This window comes from Convolutriloba macropyga, chromosome 4, assembly GCF_964194025.1.
Source record: "Convolutriloba macropyga chromosome 4, txConMacr16.3, whole genome shotgun sequence".
NCBI lineage: Eukaryota > Metazoa > Xenacoelomorpha > Acoela > Convolutidae > Convolutriloba > Convolutriloba macropyga.
The window spans coordinates 21641513-21659437 of NC_134471.1; the positions used below are offsets into that span (position 1 = coordinate 21641513).

The following is a 17925-nucleotide window of genomic DNA, read 5'->3' on the forward strand; positions in this document are numbered from 1 at the left end:
AGTGCTAGTAAATTTTAGCAGCAGAAAAATTTTCGATTTCTCGAATCTTTTTATTGTTTTTGTAACGCTTTCACTCAAGAAAAAATTTAGCATTTTAAGGTTGTTGACAGAGGAAAAATTGAAATCCTTATTTGAAATCCTTATTTAAAGCAGCAAAAATCCTTATTTAAAGCAGCAAAAATTTATGGTACTTCCTTATTTAAAGCAGCAAAAATTTATGGTACTTCAGATTATGTTTGTTCTAAGAAAATGAATCTGTTCTTGAATTTTAAATTTTTTTCGTATTGAACTTTTGACATTGTACTTCCAAACAATTCGAGCGTTGTTTTGAACTGTAGTTGCATCCTTGCGGAAATTATGTATAAAAAATTCAGCTATTCGAAACCCACCCAGGTTCAGAACTCGACTTATGAAAAGACAGAGCTCGGCCGAAATGGGGTACGAAAAGACCACGTTCGACTCAAACATCCCATGAAAAGACTTTAGCTGGACCTAATCGTTCAAGTGGACTTAAGCAATTCGCAATATAGGTTTCTTGCAAAATCGAATTTATCTTAAGAATTCAATATTTCTTATGATTTAGTTGGCAAAATTCTACCCCTTTATCGAAGGCGGACTGCCTGTTTCTGCACGCTCGACCTTAATTTGTTATGAAAAGTCTTTATCTGGACCATGAAAAGACTTTACCTCGACTTTAAATAGGAGCTGGACCGTGTATTTATAGTCAATATCGGACCCCTGTAATAAAATTATAAAGTCTTTACATAAAGTTGAGGTCTAAACCTGTGCATTTATTTAGCAAGACAAGCATTTTTTGAAATAATGCTTGAATAATGTTGACACGGTATTCATCGTTTGGTATCTTTTTGTTAAAGACAATAACAATTTGGAATCAGCCTCTTGGGGGATCTTGTCCGTGCACTTTGAATGCCATTGGTCTGCTATCTCATGAGGTGACTGGTCTTGTAGCTGGGCAGGACTTCACATTCTACATGCAACTCACAAGTGCTTACGGGAAGAAAGGCCCTGTGACGTCATTCATGGTGGCAACTTACACAGATTTGGTAAAGAAAACTAACCTACCAATGAGATATGAAGATTTCAAGTTCTTTTTAATAGATACCGGGTAAATACCAATAAAGTTCAGGCCTCGACTCATGAAAACATCCTGCTTCACCCAAAAATAGATAGCTCGAATTTATTGGTCAATTTGAATTTAGCTCGACCCATTTTTTAGCTGAACTTTTGCTCGTCACAAATATAAAGGTGGACTTCTGTGATAAACGTAATGTAATGCTAGATTTTTGTTCAGCCCAAAAATATACATAACGGTAATGGATGTTCAAAACGTTCAAGAAGTCTTCATGACGAAAGGACTGCGTTTTTATTAAAGTCTCACGTTTTTGGTTCTGTAACAAAAATGACAGCGAATAGTGCACTTAACTCATTGCTGATGAATTGAGGTTTATTAGAGTTATACCAACGAGCTTCATTTAGCCGCAAGTTATCGCAATATAGCCTACTTGCGATAACTATATCAATAAATTGGCGACGTCCCAACGATGTTGTCTGAGTGTTATAATGCAAGTTTGGTGTCGCGTGTGGACATTTGTGCATCCACTGACAGGAGTGAGAATGATAAAGTTTAATTAATTTAAAACATTCGGTCCCCGGCAATGGTTAAAGGTATTTGATTTCATACAAGGTTCATATATAATTTCATATTGTGTATGCTCGATTTCTTAGGACGATTCTACAAGGAAGCCAGAGAAATCATGCATGATCCCTGTATGATGACTTCGGGAAAAACGATTGGATCATTTTAGGAGTAGCTTTAAAAAATTGATTTCTTGTATGATCTTTGTATGACTACTAAGATATCATACAAATCCTATATGACATTAGTATACTTACTAACCCAGGTCGAGGTGTGCGTTAATGATCAGACAATTAAAAAAACGCACAAGGGGGGGGGGGGTAAATTGCGTTTTTGATTACATGGACGAGCATCATAATAAAGTCTGCCTACATGAACGAGCTTCCTAGTCAAAGTCTGCCTAAATTCTGATCATTAACGAGCTAAAGTCTGATCATTAACGAGCTAAATTCTGATCATGAACGAGCTAAATTCTGATCATTAACGAGCTAAATTCTGATCATTAACGAGCTAAATTCTGATCATAAACGAGCAAAAGTATGAAATAGGTTAAATACTGTCGGAAAAAATCTACAGTTGAACTAACGAACAACTTTTTGAGATTTTCCAGTATGAAATGACTTTATTTATTATTATTATTACTTTTATTATTATTATTATGTAACAACCCAACTGTTTTTTTTATTCTTACAAAAAATATATCATTCATCAGTTATCAATTTTTCCTCTTAATTTACAAGGCCCAGAGAAAATTTTGGTTCTTAAAAGTTGTTTCATAATAAAAAACTAAATCTATAACCAGACTTTGGAATTCTTTCTTACTGAAAAAAATTATAAACGAGCAGAAATTTTTAAACGCCGTAAAAACGAGCAAAAAGTTTTAAAACGAGGTAAAAACGAGCACAATTTCTAAAAACGAGCTAAAATCTGTTCATGGCTGATTATGGTCTGGATGGGTCTGATCATGGCAACACTAAAAACGAGTCAAAAACGAGCACGTATGAAAAACGAGCTAAAGTCTGATCATGGCAGATTATCGTCTCGATGGGTCTGATCATGACTGATTTTAGTCTGGATGGGTCTGATCATTAACGCACACCTCAACCTGGGAAGCACCACATATGACCTATTATGAGGTGATAGAAATTTGTATGACACGTTAACCGCTGTTCCTGGACTGTTGAAATCTCCACGCTCTATCATAAAATGTCGTGAGAGGACATTCTTCGACCCAAGAAAAGAATTTTGGTGGACTTTAACTGAGACGCTGAACTGAGTAAATATTTTCATTTTATCCCCTGCTCAATTTTCAAATCTTTCATCTTTAAAGTCAAGTTCTAATGCCTACGTATCCATTATCTAAGCTACAACCTTCTGGGAAATTTGAAAAATTAGCCCCTAATTTGCCACCCAATGCTGAAGTTTCCCGCGGTCTTAAACAATGTTTGTCTTTTTTGAATTTTTTGCATGAACAAATCTTCGTAATTCTACTTAGTATGGTTTTGGTAAAATGTTCGAGTCAAGATCTCGATGAAAAATTCTATCTTTTTTCGACAGTCAGGATGTCGCATTTTTGGGCCAGGTGTAACAAGTATGACTTGACTAGGTTTCGTTTCACTGGGTAGTAACTGAGTAGTTATAAACTATGGATCATTTACAATTTCAGATTTTAACTTCAACCCTGGTTGGGACAGTTGACATGTTGCTGTCTGTCTCATTTGAGTCTGGAACTGGTAAAGAGGTTCGACTGTGGATCACTGGACAACTCAGTGGAGTTGACAGACATTACTACCATGATTATGCGTAGGGGTCTTTAAAATCCCAAAATCATTTAATATCTAATTATCTTACTATATCAACGTTTGAATTACCCGTGGTATATTGTTAATATTGCATTAGCAAACCATAAACAGTGCAATAAAACTGTTTTGATATTAGACAAGAATTACAAAGATCGAAAAAGTTTAACGCGGGAAATTTCACCTTCAATTCGAAATGCCGGCTGTTAACTCCACCGTTAAACCAAAATGTCCACTTTTATTTCCACCTTGAAATCGAAATGTGCACTTTTAATTTCACTTTTGTTCTTCGGTTTTCCCGCGTTATTACACTATTTCCACGCTTAAAAGTCTGTTGTCAAGGACACTGTGACTTCTCGTTAACAAAGCCCGGCATTCTCACAACAATTATTGTCAAAACCTGACGGAAGTAGTCGACTTCTCAAAAACCTTTTATAGCAACAAACAAGCGAAACAAAACGAATCAAATTTAATTTTACTTTAATAATACACAATCAAAATAGTCCTAAGCATCCCCCCAATCCCAACAACATTCATTAACATTTTTGGCACACACTCGTAGGGCATTGATATCGATAGGTTTCAGTAGGTTCTGGCGGTAAAAACTACTACTGTTACCACCAAACATTCCTGATTTTATTCGGTTTGTCTGAACTACTCTGAGTTCTCATTAATGGTTGAGACGCGGTCAACCTCAAACAATACAGTGCCCAAAATGAGTACCAGTTCATCCGATTCCCCAGATGGAGCAATGTTAACTCAACAATCCATTGGTACTTCAACAGCAACCAAGTCAAATGAACAGAAGCGTTTGGAAACCTCTAAACTTATGATCGAAAATGACATCAAACTACATACTGACTACCTGATCGCTGCTATAGAGTCCTCAGAAGATATCGAAACTTTAGAGGAAACAGTTAATGAAATAAGGGAAATGCAGCAGAAGCTTGAACCAGTTGTAATTGACATAATCAGTGGATTGGAGCCTGATGAACAAGATATTATGTCCAGAGAACACAGTCGTTTGAAGATAGAAATAAAACAGACTCTGACACTATTCCGAAAACACGTTAAAGAGACAAAGAGGCCTCTCCAGCAAACCTCATCTGGTGGATTATCCTTGAACTCCAATGAGAACATAGAAACACATGACAACACCTTGTCACATTTACAACAACGCCGGACTCATTTTGTCTTTGACGACACTCTTTCGACTGATCACACCACTCAAAGCAATACGTCAGCGCCCGCTGCGAATTCGCGTTTTGTCAGTTATGGTTATACTGCACCCGGTGGTACAACTCTACCTGTCAACAACACCTCATACACCTCAAATTGTAAGATGTCAGCTGCACCCTGCAGTGCATCTCAGCAATCGTTCTCAACTTTTCCTTGCGGACTTCCCTCAACTGATACCAACTCACTTGGACAAAATAACTCTTTTCCATTAACACAGCCAAGCTTCAGTAATTTTCCTAACACTTCAGTTACGCAGATGCCATTTGCTCCTATACACAGTGCCTCAATGTCTACTTGCTTTCAAAAATCCGTACCCAAGTTACATGCGGACCATTTTGATGGTGATCCAATAAGCTGGATGAAATGGTACAGCATTTTTCAAGCTACCATTGACAGAGCACCAATGACATCTTCTGAAAAAATGATTCACCTACAATCACTATTAACAGGTGAGGCGAAAGCCCTCGTTGACGGCTATGGTTGCAACGGTGACTTATACGCTTCAGCACTTCATCGCCTTCAAGAACACTTTGGGAATCCAAAGCGAATTGTAAACGCTTTCCTTGAGAAACTGAATAGATTCAAATCACCCAATTTATCCCATCCAGAGAGCTACACACACTTCTCTTCTTTTCTTTTGACAATCTTGGATACTTTTCAGCAATTAGGATTCGTTCACGACCTTCATTCAACTACCAACCTAAATGTGGCGCTAGCAAAAATGCCCAATCCCGTACGTCTTGAGTGGAACAAATTTGTGTTAGAAAAGGACTTCCAGCAACCATCTCTACAGATACTTTCTGACTGGCTTCTGAACTACTCCAAAGCGTGTCGAGATTTAAACTCTAGGCTCCAAACTTTTCAATCAAGCCACGCAAAATTGTCCTGGAAAATTTCTCCGAGTGTACAAAACTACACATCAGCTACAAGTGGATGGAAAACTAATCAATATAAACAGTCAAATAGCAGTTCTAGCAGGAACTTGACAGTTGAAGGCAGGCAACCCCCTGTGATACTTTGCCCAAGCAATGAAAGTTGCCAGTTTCTATACAAATGTACCCACTTCCAAGCTCTCCCAGCAAGCATTCGCAGAGAGCACATAAGAAAACTTAGATTATGTTTCAACTGTTTTGGAAACCATCACGTAGAAAAGTGCACTTCCAAAAACGTTTGCCGTAGCCACAATTGCGGTATGAAACACCACACTCTATTGCACGATAGTTTCGCTATTAAGTCAGGTTCAAAAAAGTCTAATGTGAAAACTTTAAATTTACAAGGAACAGGACAGGTAGCCGTTGTTCCTGTACAACTCAAAAATGGTGATGAAGTTTTGGATACTTATGCTTATTTGGACAATGGTAGCTGCGAAAGCTTGTTGCTGAGGTCAACTGCAACAAATCTGAATTTAAACATGAATACTATTGGAAAAATGCCAATTAGTGGCTATCATATGACTAAAGAAATTGATTGTGCACCTGTAAAACTTCAAATTAGACCCTTACAAGGGGAAGAGCCATTCGAACAAATAGACGTCGTTGCCGTTCCGGATCTCAATATGTCACCCGTTGATACAAAGAAACTGAATCGCCTCTGTGATTCCTTTGAACACCTCAACCATATATGTTTCCCAGACATAGGGGACAATAATGTTTCCATCATTCTCGGAATTGACAATCTAGATCTGATACACTACAAACAAATAGTTAAAGGACCCAAGAACGCACCATGGGGAGTTGAAACCCAACTTGGTTGGACATGAGCTGGAAAAACTGACTTAATCCCAGATTATTGCAATCCAGTTCAATTCACTCAGCTAAACAGCCATCCTAATATGGACAACAGTATGTTCAAGTTGGTCTCCGATTGGATGAAAATTGAAAACTTAGGCATAGCATCATCCAAGAAAGCAATGTCTAAAAATGACAAAAGAGCCCTTGATATTTTAGAAAATACCACTAAACTCGTCAATGGTCATTATGAAGTTGGACTTCTCTGGAAAGAGAACGCCAATCTCCCAAATAACAGATGGCTTGCGGAGAAACAACTTCATCAGCTCAACAATAAACTTTCAAATAATCTAGAATTAAAGCAAAAATACGAGGAAACGCTTGAGAAAGACTTGCAGAACGGCTATGTCACAAAAATTAATCAAATTAAAGAACAACCAGATGAAAAGACTTCGTTCCTTCCTCATCATCCCGTGACTAATGAGAACAAACCTGGAAAAGTACGCCGTGTCGCTAATGCATCAAGTGTGTTTCAAGGTCAGTCCTTAAATTCTAATCTTCTGAAAGGTCCAGACTTGCTGAGCAATCTTACCGGTGTAATTCTGAGATTCCGGGAGAACAAATTAGCGCTTTCCGCTGATATTGAACAAATGTTCATGCAAGTTAAGGTAGCTCCCGAAGACAGAAAATTCCTACGCTTCCTTTGGAACAATGATGGTCGTATTGAAACTTACGAGTACACCAGTCACATTTTTGGAGCCACTGACTCACCATGCATTGCCTCATATGCTTTGCGAAAAACGGCTCGTGACAACGACGAACAGTTTCCAGATGCTCTCAAATATGTAGAACGCAACATTTACATGGATGATCTCTATGTTTCCACAAATTCACTCGAAGATGCTGAAAAAATACTGCAAGGAATGAGAAAAGTTCTTTCTAAGGGAGGTTTCAACCTAACCAAATGGAATTCAAGCAGTCCTGAATTTCTAAATTCAGTGGAACCTAAAATAAGGTTACATCCAGACAACGCTCTCCCTCAGTACCAAAAGGTACTTGGATTACCATGGAACGCAGCATTAGATTGCTATGTCATTGAAAGTAAACTACTTCAAAAAATCCAGATTTCAGGCAACATAACTCAAAGAGTATTACTCAAGTTGGTGGCGTCGTTGTTTGATCCCCTTGGGTTCATAGCGCCCCTAACAATTCGTCTACGAAAAGTTTTACAAGCCGCCTGGAACCATGGTCCAAAATGGGACAAACCCCTTTTACTCGATAACATCCAGGATTTCAGTAGTTTAAGGGAAGAAATTCCGGCATTTAAGGACATCGAAATTCCTAGGAATTATTTCCTAGATAAAACTATTAGCTCAATTGAGCTTCATGCCTTTACTGACGCTTCGGAATACGCTCTATCTGCCGTCTCGTACATGCGAATTGAGTACTCGGATCGATCGATCTCCGTTAAATTTGTTATGGGCAAGGCTCGTGTAGCCCCAATAAAAAGGATGACTATCCCCAATCTGGAATTGCAAGCCGCTGTATATGGAGCCCAACTAGCCCAGTTTATAAAAGAAGAACAAGATATAGAGTTTTCAGATTGTGTTTTTTGGTCTGACAGCACTACAGTCCTGTACTGGCTGAGAACACCTGAAATGCGCCATAGAATATTTGTTGCAAACCGAATAGCCAAAATTCTAGATGTCTCCTCCGCTTTCGATTGGAAGTACGTTTCATCCAAAGCTAACCCTGCAGATGACGGAACTCGAGGATATAGCGTTGAGCAAATGACATCAAAATCTCGATGGATTTCAGGACCGTCATTTTTGAGTCAAAAAAGATCTGAGTGGCCAAAACAGGAAATTTTGCAAGCTCAACAAGTAAAGGTTGTTTCGTTTTCTTCAGTAAACTCAACTGTATCAAACATTGTCGACGCGACAAGATTTAGCAGTTGGAACAAAATTATACGTGTGATAGCAGTCTGTATTCTTTTTGCTGACAAATGTAGGAAACGCAACGCAGAAATGAAGTTAGCACATTACATTAGCTTATCTGCACGTTATGCACAATATTCAAAAACAAGATTTTCAATCAGAATACATGTTGTTGAAAAAAAGACTTGAGGTCTCTGGTACTAGCAGATTGAAAGCACTATCGCCTTTCCTAGACGAGAATAACCTAATAAGAGCACGTGGTCGCTTGACAAAAGCAAGTCTTTTGATGACCGCTCGTCATCCCATAATACTTGACGGTAACAATGCTGCAGTTAAACTGCTGATACAACACACACACGAAATTAATTGTCATTGTGGTCCCGAGCAGACTAGAAACACTCTCATGGAATACTATTTATTGGATACTTCGCTGTAGAGCAGTTGTTAAACAGACTATACGCCACTGTTTGCCATGTCGTAGAATGCTGCAAGATGTTAGCACCCGCCAAATGGCTGATTTACCCGAGGAAAGATTACCCAAGAAAAATCAGTTTGTCTTTGAAACAACTGGTCTCGATTTCATAGGACCCTTTCCTGTTAAAAACAATGGCAGGCTATCTAGCCGATATATTTTGCTCTTCACCTGTCTTGTTGTTAGAGCAGTACATCTTGAAGTTTCGAATGACCTCACAACAGACTCTACAATCAACTGCATCAGGCGTTTTGTTTGCCGCAGAGGAAAACCCAACGAATTCGTCTCAGATTGTGGCAAGTCTTTTGTTGGTTCAAACAACGCTCTGCAATCTAGCATCGCAGAACTGAAACAATCAAAATTATTAGCAGCTAAGCTACATCTAATGAATGTGGAGATAGATTGGAAATTTAATCCCCCAGCTGCCCCCCATTTCGGTGGAATTTGGGAGAGATTGGTACAAATTTTTAAACTATCACTTTACAAGGTCATTGGTTCGAGAACTTTAACTGACGAAATTCTCAATACAGTTTCTTGCGAAATAGAGGCAAGCATGAACTCCAGGCCTCTCACAAATGTTCCATATGATATAAACGACCCCTTACCACTGACACCAAATCATTTTCTCCTAGGTCGTTCATCCGTTAACTTGTCTCCTTGCGTCTTCATTGGTAAAGAGAAGAATCTTTCAAAAAGTTGGCGTTCATCACAACAAATTGCAACTCACTTTTGGAATCGTTTCCTACGGGAGTATTTACCAACTCAACAAGTACGTTGTAAATGGCATAAGATGTCGAAAAATTTACAAGTTGACGACTTGGTATGGATTCTAGAAGATTTCACCCCTCGTGGCCTCTGGCCTTTGGCTAGAGTTATTCAAGTTTTCCCTGGCACGGATGGGACTGTCCGATCAGTTAAGTTGAAGACGTCTTTCGGAGAACGCATTAGACCCGTTGTGAAACTGAGCAAAGTTTTCGCAGAATGAAACCCAAATTTCGGCATAAACAAACAGTCTCTTTAAAGATAGGAAATCTAGGGACAACAGTTTGCCCATCTAAAGAAAAGGTGGCTACTCAAACCTTCATGGCTTCTGATCAACACGTTACACCCTCTTACGTTCTGGATTCTCATTTACAAGCCAGCAGATCGATTCATCACATATTTATGTTCCATTGATCATCCTTTATCACCAGCCCATTTCAACTTATTATTGGTTTTATTTTCTCGCAGGTCTAAGACCCACCCCTCTTACTTTCTTTTGACAATGGAGGTATTTTTGGTTAGTATTTCCGATTATTGATTTCGTTGGCTCGTTTTTACGAACCACCAGCTTTAATTTGTACCCTTATATTTCATTACAGTCAATTTTATCTTACTTCTTGTTTCAACTTTACGGATGATTCAACACGCTGCAGTCCGACAGTTTTATTCTTTCTTTGCAATCCTGCAAATGGGGCCGGCGATGTCAAGGACACTGTGACTTCTCGTTAACAAAGCCCGGCATTCTCACAACAATTATTGTCAAAACCTGACGGAAGTAGTCGACTTCTCAAAAACTTTTATAGCAACAAACAAGCGAAACAAAACGAATCAAATTTAATTTTACTTTAATAATACACAATCAAAATAGTCCTAAGCATCCCCCCAATCCCAACAACATTCATTAACATCTGTACACTAACCGTGGAATATAAAAATATTCTGTCCAGTCTTCCACTCTTTTCAGGGATTCGTAACGGTGGACGCCTCGAACGTGGTGGAATTTGGTAATATGATAAAACATTGGCGTAAGTTATAGAACTGCAGATAAGCGCCATGTTGAAAGATCTTTCGAGGCAAGCGTGGGACTTCGTCTATTATCTATTTTTACGACTCGAACAGGAGTTTTCGAGATGTGTCTGTTTTTGGTTGGCAGTCGTCGGCATTTTTGGTAACTTTAGTAAAAATACACAATTAGGCATTACAAATTTTTTGTTAAAAAAGTAAAGTTAATTTAGGGTAATTTTACCTTAACTCTACCTTAACAACAGTTTAGATTAATTCCGTGAAGGTAAATTTGTTGCACCAAGGCGTGAATTAAAAACATACCACGCGCCTGTCATTGTCATCAAGTAGTTTTTAAAAGAACTCCGCGTTCCCTCAAAGTTTCATAATTTTTCGATGGATATAAGAAAACCGGAATGGAAAGTCGGGAAAATGTTTCAATGCAGCTATCTAATTACATTTTTTCATACTGCGATTTCGCATGAAAAAAAAAAACAGAGAGCCTGTGTAGTGTATTACGAGTACATTCACTCATATTGAGGCTAAAAAATAAACAACGGTAAAAAATTGAGAGGAAAACTAATATATAATTTTTTTTATCTGTAAAGAAAAGAATCCCTTTAATCGAAAAAATATCCAACAAAAAGAATCAAAAAGCCGACTGAGAATGCTGAATGAGCAAGCTGAAACCAAAAAAGCTCTTGAGCAAGCTGAAAGTGAGGCACACAGTAGAAGATGAAAAGGGAAACCAATTATTTTTCAAGAATTTCAGCAAGATTGGACGTAAATAAACCTGAAAAGTTCCAACTTCTCTCGTCTATGAATTAATAATATATGACAGATTTTTATTTCTTATAGTTATCAACAATAAATTCAGTAGTAGAGTCTATAGATATTCAAGTACTTATTCGACTTTTGTTTTCTGATTTTGAAAAAATGCGAATACCGGAAAATAAATAAATGGTTGGATGATAAAAATTGAAACAATGAAAACCACTTAATGGACAAAACTATTTTTTCAAAACATTTGGAGGTTGCTGCCTGCACTTGGAAGCCGGCAAGACCAATGGTTAAACTCATCTCTATTTTAACAAAAAAGTAGTTAATTTACCAAAGCATTCGCGCTAAAAATTTCTTCGAAGAGTTCTATCCTATGAAAGCGTTATTCTTAATATCAGTCAAAGAGGTTCGCAACAAACTTATATTGATACAGCGCGTTGTGCTCGAAGGAAGAATATAATATTTGCAAAAAAAGGTGCGATCTCTTCATTGTTCAATAAGATCTTATTGGCTTAATACAAAATAGAACAAAATAGATGATAAATTCAAAAACAAAAGCAAAATTTACTTTATAATAGTTTTAATAAAACATTATCTGTAAGAAAATTTTCTTTATTTATGCAAACAGTTATTTTTGTTCCGACCCACTTTAGTGGGGGAGGAACTATATACTCAAATGTATTTTTTTTGTTCAGTCGATTTTGGCCGATCGATATAATCATCGTAGAGAGTTGTGAGTGGTATCATTAAAAAGCCCGTCCAGCGTAGAATATAGAATTAAAAAGATTTTTTTCATTTTTGCTTTTTATAGGGAGTTATCGAGGTTTAAAATTTTGTGAATATGTGATGTAATTCAGCTGTTTTTATTCACATTTTCGTTATTTTTGACCCAATTTTCGTCAATTTTGGTAAGTTTTGTTCAACTTTTTACAGTAGTGTTATCAATGTTTTATCTCTAAATATAGAGAAGGGTTGCTGAACTCTTCGACACGAGTTGTTTTGCTAGAACTTTTGATAAATGTTTCAAAATTCGACTTTTTTCGTGAACAAATTTGGTTTTTTAGCCCAATCATTTTAAATTTGCTGGAAGTAGATACCTTAAAACTGCGGCCGTATTCTTTTTAAGCTAACAAACGAGTTGGTTCTACACCGACTGGCTTTAAGAGTCTTCTGGAATTATTATTTTGCCAGTATTTTGCAAATTAAAAATCGATAATTACACAAAATGCATTTTTATTTTTGACAACCCGAAAAATTTTGTTAAAAAAATGATATGTTTCGCAACCATTTGAACAAATGAGTTTTTTGTTAGATTAAGCAGTAACATCTGGGTTGATCTTGATCTTGCCATGGATCCTAACATGAAAATTATTTCTAGATTTTAATTGCGACTTTTTTTCAAAATAGTTCCGCTATGAAAACATTTTTATGTAAACTTTTTTACATGCAAGAAATTAAGATCAGAGCTTAATGAACGACAGATACTATTTTCAAAACACAAGGAGCAACGGGAGTATATTACGGTTCCAGAATAAGCTCATTGTTTTTGTGGTACTGACCAATTGTTTTCGTCAAAAAATTTTTTATTTATTTCTTTTATTTTTCTTTTATTTGTTATATTTTTGTAGTCCAATAGCTTATTGTACCATTCAAAGATCCAGTTATTTTTTAGGAGTTATAGATGAATCTAGACAAATCTTTCAATTGTTATCTAATGTCTCTTTTAACTTTGAATATAATTGTTTTAAGAAAATATCGGTTACTTTTTGAACTTTGCCACTTTATTTTATCTTTTTTCTCTCAACTTCGGTTGCAAACCCAGTAACAAGAAACAGAAACAATTTTGTGGGTTATAAATAACGTTCGTAATGGTTTATATTCAATTAACGATCTCTTTCTTTTGATACAACGCGTTTTCACGTTTTTTTTTAGCATAATTGCATATTCTATGAGTTCATTTTGTTGCCTCGTCAAAATATCATAATATTGGGAAGTTCAACTGAGAAAAATAATAGAAAGCGCGCACCGTTGGGAAAAAAGCATATCTGGATATGGTAATTGTTTTAGTTATATAGTTTACGATTTTTGGGCTGAGACACAGTTGTCTTGCAAAATTTAAATGTTTTTTTTTGTTTTGCCTATGTTTGTCCTTTTTGTTGTTGCATGCCATATACCTGATAACGATGGTCTCAATTGCTTCCCCAGAACGTATAATTTAATCTAGTTAAAGATTTCAGTTTATGGCTGTTTGTTTTAATGAGATTAGAACTGAAATAAGAAAAACACTTTTTTCAACTTTAGAGTTTTTGGTTTCATTTTTGTAATCATGTACAATCTCACTAATTAAAAACCTCAAATACTTACAATTTTCGGCGCTTGGTTAAGCGTTGTGACATATTGCCTCGACCATTAATTTCACAAAAATGTTTTCAAGATTTCTAAACTGTTTTTGGTTTCTTTTTGTTCTCATCTCCTCGTAGTCCTCTCATAAAGAGAGCTCTTTGATGTTAAAATGAAACAAAAGTGACAACCTACAGTTCTTGCAGGTATGATCTTATAATTATAGCACCTTAAATAGTGTGATCTCAAAAAATGTTTGAAGTTTTGGCTTCTTTATATATTTGTTATTTTGTAGGGTCGTGACATATCCTCATTATTGACAGGCCGATATGGCTGGCTTCTGGAGTATTGCAATCTTATCCAACGCTGTTTGTTGAAATTTTAAGTCAGTTATAAATTTCGAAAATATTTTTTTTAAAAAATATATTTGGGTTTTTGAGCTTCGTCATTTTTTTAAATAGTTTTTCGGTTGATTTGTGTCTCAGTCTCTGTAAACACAGTTCACAGCACGTCTCCAGTGAACTATATTCTGAAATCTACGAATGTTTTAGCTTCAAACGCTTATTTCTCGTCTTTGTTACTACTGTTACTACGAGATTTCATAAAATATTTCAGATTTTTTTAATATTTGTATATTTTATAGGATTTTTGTTTTCTGTTTAATTTAAAACATTAATAGTAGGTTCCATTGGCTTTGTAATTTCTCGCATTTAAACATCGGATAATGACATGTCTGAATTGCTTCCTATAGAGATGTAAATGAACATTTTAGGGATTTAAGTTGATGTCGAATGACCTTAATAACGGTAAAATTGATTGTTTTCAAAAATTGAAACGTATTTTTGAACTTCGCAACTCGTGCTTTTTTTGATCGACCTGTTAACCAGTTGCATCGAGGACAGCTCTCTTATTTTTTCTAATGAAGTATAGGACAAATTATTTCGTTAGGTTTTATCTCATGCGAGTTTGATTTTGTTATGATTTTATTTATTATAGCCATCGATTTTTGGTCGTAACTAATGTTCGTTGTTTGATATTCATTATTGTCCTTTCTAGTTGTCCTATTAACAACAACGTTTATCGGTCCTCTAGGGTGGCATTATTGTATTCCATTGGTTGTTTATTGAATGATATGTATGTTTTTGAAGGTTTTCTAACTCTTCATCATTTGGTAGCCAATTAACTCAAGAATGTGCATGAGCGGGGTCGGAACCTTATATGCGTACGCACATTAACGAGCCGCCTTGTAATTTTTAGGGTCACTTGCTGCTTCATAAAAACACTTGATAAATGAAAAATCAGCAGTTGGGACGAAAATTATAATTTAATTATAATTTAAATTTAATTGAAATAAAATTTTTGAATCTCAGTTACCATAACCTCAAATGATTAAATGGATGAATTCTTCACTGCCCTATGTTTTGGATTTCAGTTTATTTTTCGCTACAATTATTATTAAAGAGGCTATTGCTGACTAAATTACCAATGAGATTTCCTGTAAGAGTTTTATGCTAGAAATTTCTCTGACTTCTTCGCGGTTGGCAAACACAATCTCACAAGGTTTATGACTACCAAATCCGGGTTTTTAGGCTGGCCTAGAAATGTTGGTAAACATATAAATAACCTCACCTACTTATCAAACTTGACATAAAAGCTGCAAAATTGTCATCCGGCTAAAAAATAGTCTTTGGAAATAATCTTAGAAGTTACATTTTTAAATTACACTTGATCCACCCGTATTAAACGGGGCAGTAAGGTTTTAAAAATCCTAATTTTACACTCTTTACACTTTTTAGTCGTTAATTTTGGGGCAAATCCTCGACCCTGGGTTGCAATAAATAAATAAAGATTTCTTGAAACCATGTCCGACCATTCTAGACTTTAACAACATGAACTAAATGTACTGAAATAGCTTATCTCAATTGCAATTCAGTAATTCATTACTGTTCCTTTATTCTTCGATCAAAAAATCATCGAAGAGATTCATGAATCATTTGAAACATTTTTGAAAAATTTTTCTCAGTTCTCGCCAAAATATTGAAAGAAACATAAATAGACAATCGGATCCAAAATTGAAATGGAGACTAGAAAATCTCCTAAAACGAATGATAGAGTAAATGCTATCTGTTATTTTTTCAGTCGGTTCAACAAATACCAATTTGGTGATCTTTTCCCTGGTGACCGATACACAATAAACATGTGGGCAGTTAGCAAAGGGGATGAAAAGACAGCTGTTGTTCGAAATTACACTTTCTATGATTCGACATACCCCTTGGAACCAACTATTGCGACCGAAGTAACAGTCACTGAACATACAGTCCACTTTGGATGGACCAATCCTGTCTATTTCTCGGCAAGTTATTCACATAGACCTGCATACAAACTTATCACAACTTAGTTATAACCTGAAAGACTGCTACCCAGGTTGAGGTGTGTCTCAATGATCAGACAATTAAAAACGCACAGGGGGAGTGCAGGTAAAGTGCACAGGGAGTGTAGGTTATAATCTTATTTAACACGTGACGTGTGATGGTTTCAAAGAAACATCAAGAACCTTAGAAGTTTTCTTTAAAGTTTCAAAGAACAAAAGAAGAACTTACCTTACGAACTTTGTTGCTATGTCGATAAGTAACGGACATAAAACTAAACTCAATTCTAATTTTGTTTTGGCATTATGATTATCTTATTGACCTATCAATCAGATCTCAGAAGTAAATTCTCTCACCCACAGAAACCCAATTCTAACATCCACCGAGCTCCAACTAATGACTCGATTGTATCTAGGCCATGCGTGATTCTCATGAAATGTTGCTGAAAATAGAAAATCATCTCCGGGGTTCGGAGCTAAGATCTATTCACATGTCAATCAAGTAAAATATTTTTTAGCTAATCTAACTTTTCTCTGTATATTTTCGCATAGATAAGTAGAATAAATACGAGCTTAATCTCGTATATTTTCAGCTTCAATTTTAATTTAAAGTCCAAATTATTGAATTCTTTGACCCGTGTTATCGACCACGACAGTGGTGTCCAGACCAGCTACAGAGAGACGGATTTTGAATCTACTGAATGCAGAATCAGCTACGGCGTGGATTATGTCTTTTGTGGCAGAGATGAAAGAGGACAAGATCAACACCAATGGTTCTGTTCAGGACCTACAGGTAACCAATCTCTTGCTTAGTATGTGCGGGCAAGATGCAATTATTAAAATCAGGAGCCCAATGAGTCCTAGGAATTTGGTAGACACTCCGTATAAAGCGCATAAAGACATCATATTGGCAATTCAAAATTATATTTCTCCTAAAGAGAGAGTAGTAACGGCAGGAAGGGCCAAATTTCTGTCCGTAATCCGTAATACCAGGTGCAAGGGAATCAGACGACGTTTTTCTAGAACGTCATAGAGAAGAAGCACGCTATTTTGACTTCGAAAAACTGAAAACAGCTGTCAACCCCGAAGAGGAGTTGGTAAAAATAAAGTTTATCTCAGGTTTGAGGGACCCTGAAGCAAAAGTAAGACTACTAGACGGTATTAAAGCAAAACCAGCAATGTCGGTTACTGAAATGACCAAGAGGTTACAGTTCAGAAGTCAAGCAATGGCTTTTGCAATTTCATCATCAGGTAATAAGCCCTTTACTGTGAAAGAAGAAGTTGAGTTCAAGTTCAAAAAGACCTTTCAAAAACCAAATAAAAAATTACGGCTAATAAAAGCAACAATACGTGCACTAGGGGAGGAGGTAAGCCACACTCTGGTAGACCCTGTCCAGTGCTAAGTAAAAAATGCAACACCTGTGAAAAGCTGGGACACTTCTCAAAAAAAGTGCAGAAGCAAACTCCAACCAAATTCAGGTAAGTACAATAAACAGAATATTTTTTGTGAAGAAGAAATTATTTCCTCAGAGCAAGCAACTCCACCATCGGAGATCGGAATGTTTTTTACTAAAGGACAAATATTTAGCTTGTCTGCGACATGGGAACACATTTCAATAAATAACTGCCAAGTAAAATGGCAGGTGGTCACCGGTGCGGATAGCACAGTGATATCATCAAAAATATGGACAGAGCTTGGTAAACCTCAGTTGGATAGTAAGGTAAGACATCTCGAAGCTTATGATGGTCATCAATTAATGCTTCTGCGATCACTTACTTGTGACGTTGAAAGGAACGGAAGCAGGCTCACAAAAAACTACTAGCAGTTGTGCAGTCTGATAA

At 36.4% G+C, this 17925-nt stretch overlaps 1 protein-coding gene across 1 annotated transcript in view; it reads left to right on the top strand.

Moving 5' to 3' along the window:
- Nucleotides 1-357: 357 nt before the first annotated feature.
- LOC142338020 (uncharacterized) overlaps nt 358-17925 on the top strand; it is a 98489-nt gene continuing 80921 nt past the window's right edge. The window contains exons 1-2 of the mRNA XM_075387654.1: nt 358-438; nt 876-1064. Of these exons, the coding sequence (XP_075243769.1) occupies nt 358-438; nt 876-1064 (270 nt within the window). The remainder of the gene's footprint in view (nt 439-875; nt 1065-17925) is intronic.